The sequence below is a fragment of the Zerene cesonia genome, chromosome 16, assembly GCF_012273895.1.
Source record: "Zerene cesonia ecotype Mississippi chromosome 16, Zerene_cesonia_1.1, whole genome shotgun sequence".
In the NCBI taxonomy this organism is placed as follows: Eukaryota; Metazoa; Arthropoda; class Insecta; order Lepidoptera; family Pieridae; genus Zerene; species Zerene cesonia.
In genome coordinates, this window is record NC_052117.1 from 1,669,509 (window position 1) to 1,677,523 (window position 8,015).

An 8,015-nucleotide genomic window follows, 5' to 3' on the forward strand; every position below is an offset into this window, starting at 1 on the left:
TAAAAACATTTTCTATGTACTTACTCAACAATATTTGTAATTATCAATCGACGTCCGTACTGTATTTTTTTTAGCTTTGAAACTCGATAAGTCTGGGTATTCAACAGATTGAGATATTTTAGGGTGGGATGGTCACATTTTTTAAATTACAGTAGCTCCTCTCTCCTAGGGACTTCGGTCCCCTTCATGGAAAAAATAATTTCTTAATACTTGAATAACAAAACGGCATTTAATATATTAATCGATAAACAAGTCAAATATTTAACTGTAAAATTGTTACAAAGATTAAGTAGTTGCTGATATTAGCATCAATTTGTATATCACAGATAACATATAATTTTAACCATCCAAGAAATCATCGAGCCACTTTTCAAGGTCTTCAGGAGATTCTATAACAGGATTCTTTGCTGGTTCCTCTGGCGCTGGAATACAAAAAAATAAATAAAAAGAAATACACCTTCGAGATATCTAATAAATATTTTTTAGAATATAATATACTCGTAATTTATTTAGTTAGCAGATGAAATAATTCCAAAATATACATTTAGTTCAAAGTTAGTAACTAGTTAAGGTACATTATCAAAATGTATTTAGGTTAGGTACGATGCATAAAATTTGTATACTATTGTTTTTTGTTTTATTTAAAGCAAGAGCAGTTATATACGTTAAAAGCAGTGGTGGCTTAGTTATGAAAACCTCGGACTTTAAAATCGAAAGTCGGGGTTCGAGACCGGGCGAGCGTACAGTAAATAAATTGATTTTTCAATTTATCTGCGCATATGGATAACATCACTACTGCTAAAAACGGTGATGGGAAACATCGTGAGGAAACGGGCATGTTCAAGAATCAAAAAGTTCGACGACATGTGACATCTGCCAACCCGCACTTGGCCAGCGTGGTGGATTATGGCCTGAACCCTCATAGGAGGCCTGTGTCCCAGCAGTGGGAACATATATGAGCTGATGATGATGATATATTATGTTTATTTTAAATAATCTGTTGAATAGAAAATAATTTACCTTTGGTGTTATCCACTTTAGGTGCAAGATTAATGGTGTCTTGTTTTACTTTCTCAGCAGGTTTTTCCTTATCATGAGGATCTTCATTAGGAGTGTCAAATAGAATATCATCGACATCGTCGTCAAATTTATTCGCTTCCTCTACAACTTTCACATTTTCATTCACAACATTTTTAATACATTTAGCATCAATAGGTTTAATTATTTTGATGTCACTAGTATTGTATATAGCACTTGAGGCATTTTCAACTTTTAACGGTATATCTGCTGGGACTTCAGGACATACAAGTTGAGGTTTGCTTTCAATTTTTTTTTCTGTACTATTTGAGTTCATACAATTTTCATCTAATTTCAGTGATTTGTCTGATGTTTTATTAGTTTCTTCCGCCGCTATTGCATCATTGGGTTGACCAATATTAAAATCAATTTCCTTTTCAGTTGAAATTGAATCTGTTTCTGTATTATCATCAGAAATTTTTAAGCTATTTAGAATTTTCTCTTGAGCTTGTAATTCTGGTGTGGTGAACTTCTTATCTTTGTAATACTTTTGTTTAAATTTTGTTGCTCTATGGTTCATATTTTGTACATCTATTTCAGTAAAGATTGATTGATTAATACCGTTTCGTTCAAAAAATGGAATAGTCAATAGTGCAGTGTTTAGGTTTTTCATATTTATATCAAAATATTTATCAAACACAGAAGGTCCAGCATTTGTATCCCAAGATTTTTCATGTTTGAATTGAAAATGCCCACCAACAGAGAGTGGTGCTGAGACGAGTGTCTGAAAATTGTGTGAATAAAAAAGGTAAATAAATATAAAGTTTTAATTAAGAATATAAATATTAATATTTTTTATACTGCTTGATAGTTATAAATCACTACCGGCCCTGAACATTACTAGATGAATAAAGCAATGGACTGGGAAATATTAGGCTACAAGTATTTTAAAGGTTAAAAAATAAGTAACTTTAAAATATTGAAGTTTGGTATTTGATGTAGTTATTTTCGCATTAAGAGAATCAATAATTGTTATCCATTTATTTACTTAATATAGAATAATTTTTTAAGACATGTTTCTATAAAAAATAAACAAAATTTTTTTTTATTAACATTACCTCGTAATCTGCTCCGAGATTCTCTTGTTCATCAATTTCTTCATAACTCTCTATCGGCATCTCATATTTGGACCAATTACTGAGAATCTCCTTCTTCTTATACTTTGAATTTGCTTCCTCAGTTATTTTTAATATTTCATCAGTTTCGCGCTTGAGGTTTTTATAGAACTCCGGTGGTGGCGGCTCGTATGCTGGTTTTTCAGGTTTCTCTGGTGCTGAAATATGAGAAAGATACTAGTTCATAATAAAAAGGAAAGGTATATAAGGTTGAAGAAAAAAACTAAACTACATGTAACTGCACTGTATTTTAAAGTGGTAGATAATTTATTTTCTCGCATACTTCATTATTAGATTTATTCCTTAATCCGCAATAATAAATATTCAAATGAGATATTTTTGCGAAGGAATATTTATGTAGTAAATTATTTATAGCCTAGGCCTAGCAATAATCAAATGCTTCATGCGAGAAGCTTACTGTGTTAGCTACAATAGTATCGATCCAAATAGTTCATATCTAAGCAGAGTATTGCGCGCGCTTTTGGCTTACTTATATCAAAATTCTTCTCAATCATGCCAACATTAACAGAAAAATAATGATTGCACGTACGTAGACTTTATTTCGTTCACGCGTTCAAATTATTGTGTTTGTTCACGTTAATTACAATATCCAAAGAGAATAGAATACAGTAAACCAGGAGTAACCATAGCTCTAATCATCTTACAGATAGGTTGCACATTTAGTTAAGTATTCATTTACATTCGCATTTTCTCGCGTTTGATATACGCAAGTGTGTAAAAATGTATTGTATGTGAGTCTGTAAAAATATATGTATGTATTTTTCTTATAATTCACTATATAATTACTAAATAAAGCGTTTACGTATCTCCTTTTTTGTTTCAAAGTTTAAAACTTACACTGGGGAATGGGCAATTTCCAAATAAAAGAGAAAACTTAATCTAAATCTAAAATAAATAATGTTAAAAATAACATAAAGCTTTATGTCTATTTGACACTACGATCAAATCGAAATATTATCTGTGATGTACAGTTTCGCGCAGTCCACAGTGCTATACGGAACATAACTTTGCTGGTCAGAATTTTACACCCAATATATTGAATCAGGAATGAAATATCCTTTCAAGCATCATTATAATTTCATCTTTTTGGCCTTCATTTCCCATTGTTTCTCCAGTGCTCCTCAAACCACACTAGTGCAATATCTCCTAGCCTCCCCAAAACTTTATTAAACTCGTCGTCGACTCCTATCCTCTTAATCTCCCGTTCATGTAGTTGCTTGTCTCTTTTCTCTTCCAGTTTAAGCCGTTGCTGTTCGATGGCAAAGAACTCTCTTGTAACTCTATCTCATGGTAAGAGTGCTCTCCGTTTTCTTCTTGGCGGCCGTGTGGGAGAAGTCGTAGCTTTTTGCGACACCTTACTATCTGGTAACCGTTGTGACCGGTTGCCGTGATAACCATCCGGTAACCGTGGCAACTGTTTATGGTGGTAAGTGGGAAAGTCGAATTTGTACGTGTTTTCTTGGTGTTCGCGGAGGAACTGTAGGTTCTGGAGGTACTGGACTGAGAAGGAGATGCAGCCTTTGCCATTGCAGGTGTTGATTCCGTGTTGTGTTGGGATCAGATTCTGTGAAATATAACAGAAATATAAAAGAAACTTGTGCTGGTTTTAACTTCAGCCCAGATTGTAATTATTTATTGATAAAAATAAATAAAATATTCTATTTGGCAGGAGCCAAGCACTTTTTCATTTTTGGAAGTAGCAATAATTATTTGTTAATGAAAATTAGTTTGATGAATTCATTGAATGAACTTAAAAACAAGTGAGTATAAGTAGAAATAATTTTACTTAGAAAGAAGTACTGGGATCGATAAGAAGAGGAAATCATAAAGGAAGGTTATATATGGCATTATAATGTGAATTTATTATTATTATTAAAGTAGGCAGGAACTCACCATCTGTTGATAGGATTTCTAATTTAAAAGTTTCCTTTGGCTTCGTTGCAAGTGGTGGAGTAACTTCTTGTTGCAATGGGATGGAATGGTCACATCGTGGGGATATCTGAAAAGTTTTGGCCCAAAATATTAAAGGAATTAAAGAAAAAACTGTAAGTAGTAAGTAAGTTGTAATTTAAGCATTTTAATAACTTATGTAATTATGATATTTATTGTTCTGTATTTGTATGAATTGTATAAAAGTCTATATGCTAATCCAGAGATATGGTACCAAAATGCATGGTTCTTTGAAGGTACTGCAAGCGCTAAAATGACGCACGCACACATTAATACAGTCAACGAGTGTTGGTGTCGGTACAAAGTCCGCATTCCGCATGCACACATGTGCACATATCACAATGCAAATATAACATAATTTGATTTTCTACCCTATCACTGCGACACTACAATGGGCCAAAAATATTATTTATTTTGGGCGATCCTTTGTTCGTGGATTCGGACTCGAGTTACGTGGACGCGAATTCAAATCCTGTCTGATAACCATTTTTTTTTATTCTTTAAATATTTTTCAAATGATTTTTGTTTTAATTATATAAGTAGTAAGTAGGCGCTCTTGAAATCAAAAATAAAGCAGAACCCAGCCTTTGTATCACCATCTATGTGGATGTGTGTAAGCTCTGTAGGAATAACTATCAAGAATGTTTAAATAGTTAAACTCTATCATTTATTTAAACCATAAATACTCTGTCTGTTAAGTATGTTATCAGGCTTAAAATATCTGAAGAGATATGTATGCTGAAGCTGCCACAACACAACAGAAGATGAGTGTGAAATAGCATGCTACTGTGTTTTGTTTGGTGAATGGGCAACACTTTGCAACTTTGTGGTTATTGCTTACCATCAGGGGAACTGTCAGCTAGGTTGCGCACTTTTTATACTTTAACGAAATACAAAAGTGTGAAATAGAGGGTACTATGCAATATCTTGAAGTGTTGAGATAAGCAAATATAGAATACAGAGATTTTAAATTGTCACCTGTTTCGATTTCATTGTTGATTTCTTAACTCCACCACGGATTGAGTTTAAAACCTTTGTCAAGTCATAACCACAGGTGGTTTGATTTAAATTGCTCTAGAGACCCTCTTTTTTGAGAGAGAGATCACCATGTCTGAAATTGTTAAATAAAACTATAAGCAATAATTTTTTTGACTTCGTAGTTCATATTTGACTTTACAAGCCATATGAATATAATTAATAATAATAAATCCTATATTTCTAAGAAAAGCAAAAGGAAAATTAATAAAACAAAAATTTTAAAACAACACTACATAATATCCCTTGTTTTTGTGTGCCTTAGTGCAAAGGCCTCACAACTCTTTCCACTGTTTCCTATCTGCCGCCAGGCTTCTTCATAAGGGATATAAGATATGAATATAATTAAGACAAGTTAATCATTATGCTTACTTACTTTTCTATGAATTTCAAAAGGGTTGAAAATTGTTCACTACATGTTTTCGGCTGTTTATGAAACATGGTTCCATTATAATGGTTCCTAAAAAAAGAAAGAAACACCTTATGCCAGTATTGAGGTAGATAAAGGGAAATTCCTTTGACAATATAAATAAATAAATCCTTCATAGTCAGAAAACTTATGCAAATAGAGAACTTTATGATTATTTTAAATAAATGTAATAAGAATAAAATCACCAAACAAACTTACCAAATTTGTTTGAGTTTATTGGCCAACCCATTGAAAACTATTGACATATTCAATATGAAGTTAATTTTCAAAACTTCACCCCTAATAAGTCACTAAGTTTGTATGAAATGCATTTTTGCTTTAGGTTTCTTAATTTCACTTTTTTATTGACACCGCAAAGGTGATTTAAGGTAGAATAGATTTAGCTCTTCTATTGCATAAATCAAGATTTTTTAGTATTACGAGTTACTACGAAATTTTCGGCTTACAGCGATTAAACATTAAATTTGTGGAATATGAAACTTATACCATCACGCAGTCATTGAATTTGTAAAGCATTATAAGATTCGATTTTACCATTAAAAATTGGATTTCTTGTTATTTCAGGCTCTTTTTCTGGCCTTCTTTCAACTGGAGTACTCTGGTGCTGCCGACCTCTTCGTTTTCGCTGCTCTTTTGGGTCATTTTTGCCCTTTTGACTGAAACAGATTGTAATTCATAAGTATGGTTTAATAACTATGCTTAAAAAATCGAATAATAATACATACAGCTTTTTTGCATCATCTGGCATATTGGTAGCAAAATCACTTAATGAATAGTACTATTTTTATGTTATTACTTTTCATTAATAACAAATAGGTAAAATTTTTGTTCGTGGCTTTACGTTTCATCTGGTAATGACAATTGACATTTGACAATGCACAGACGTCACTAAAATTTGACAGTTCATAAATACCAAAGGGCTAGATGCGAAGACATTGGTCTCTTATTTTCCTGACTCCCCTACTTACTTACGCTAGACATTGGCAGAGTCCATCTATTGAGTGATGCCATTAACAAGAGAAGAGGAAATGGAGTATTATATATTTATTACATTAAATATTTATTTTGCGAATAATTAACCAAAAAAAATCTTGCTTTAGGCCTAGGCCGCACTATGGTTATACCGCCACGATAGTTGACCGCGCGATTTTGTAGTTTAATGAATTGAAAACAAGTGTCTTATATAGGGTTTTTTCCACAATTTTTTTAATTGCCTTTTATTAAATTTCGTAAATTTCGAGAAAAACACCCGAAACCGCGCCAAAATCAGGTTTTTAAACAATTTACTTGTATTGACAGTCATTGTGTGTCAAATGTGCATTGTGCGATGTGCATGTTGAGCAGTTTTGCAGTTTTAGCCGTAAACCGCTAACGGGAAAAACCGTAGTGCAGCCTCAGCTTGTCTGTATGTACTTCTTACGGGCTTGGTCTATTGTAGAGATTCTGACTCTCATTGTAAAGAATCTAATAGAGTTTAAATTGTAAAATCAAGTATCACGAATTTACATCAGGGCAGTATGTAACTCATTGTGAATGGAACGAAATAGGAAAATAACATAAGCCATTTCCAATAGAATTCTATTAATCAGTTGCCTTAAACGTTATAACTATTATGGTTTTCATCAAATTAAAATCTGATTTTTCAACATTTCATTCAGTCATTTAAAAAAAAGAGAATTAATATAACAAAACAAAGGGTGTTATACAAGATATATATTATATGCCACACCTCCTGTAACTTCTTATTTGGTTCGATCCATAACCTATTGACCAATCTTGAATTGTGCTTGTATAGTGAATCGTATGAATCGCAATTTTAAAATAATATTGTATAGGGAAAAAGGAAAATAATGCTTTGTTTCATAGAGGAAGTTTTATATATAATATTACCTAATACAGAAAAGCAGCAGACCGGAATAACAAACAGGAATTTTTAAAAACCTTATCAATCCATACAATATAAAAATATTTTATTGTTTTACGTTCAGGGTCATAACTTTCCTAGGAGATGTTATTATCTGTGCCTATGATATACTTTAATGCGTAACCAGGTGGTTTCAGTTATGAACAAGGATTGTTAGGACTTAGGTACTAGGTTTCCGTCCACCTAGTCAAAGAAAATGCCCACTTGAATGAAAAGTTTGTGGTAGTAAAAAGCAGTCTGTGTTAATCCCAAACCTATACACAAAAATCACTCTAATAATAAAGTCGCTCCAATGCGACGTTAAAGAATGAAATGAAGAATGAAAGACATTTACGCATTTATCAACATACGAATTTCCGTTCTAATTTCAGATTTTTCATTCATATTTATATGACTACTAGCTGCGCCCCGCGGTTTCACCCGCGTAAGTCCGTATCCCGTAGGAATATCGGGATAAAAAATA

General features: G+C 32.5%; 1 protein-coding gene across 1 annotated transcript; it reads right to left on the reverse strand.

The window, feature by feature from the left end:
- Nucleotides 1-207: 207 nt before the first annotated feature.
- LOC119832787 lies at nucleotides 208-6,488 on the reverse strand. Its single transcript, XM_038356544.1, has 5 exons — nucleotides 6,354-6,488; nucleotides 6,163-6,284; nucleotides 2,136-2,350; nucleotides 1,021-1,801; nucleotides 208-422 (listed from the first exon to the last, which is right to left on the reverse strand). Exons 1-5 carry the CDS (start codon nucleotides 6,374-6,376, stop codon nucleotides 340-342), a joined length of 1,224 nt encoding a protein of 407 aa, XP_038212472.1. The 5' UTR covers nucleotides 6,377-6,488; the 3' UTR covers nucleotides 208-339.
- Between the last annotated feature and the right edge of the window lie 1,527 nt (nucleotides 6,489-8,015).

Coding starts and splice junctions, on each gene's coding strand:
- LOC119832787 (XM_038356544.1), bottom strand. CDS start 6,376: ATGCCAGATGATGCAAAAAAGCT. Junction 6,285..6,353: donor CCAGATGATGCAAAAAAGCT/GTATGTATTATT, acceptor AATCTGTTTCAG/TCAAAAGGGCAAAAATGACC. Junction 2,351..6,162: donor AAGAAATCCAATTTTTAATG/GTAAAATCGAAT, acceptor CTCATATTTCAG/CACCAGAGAAACCTGAAAAA.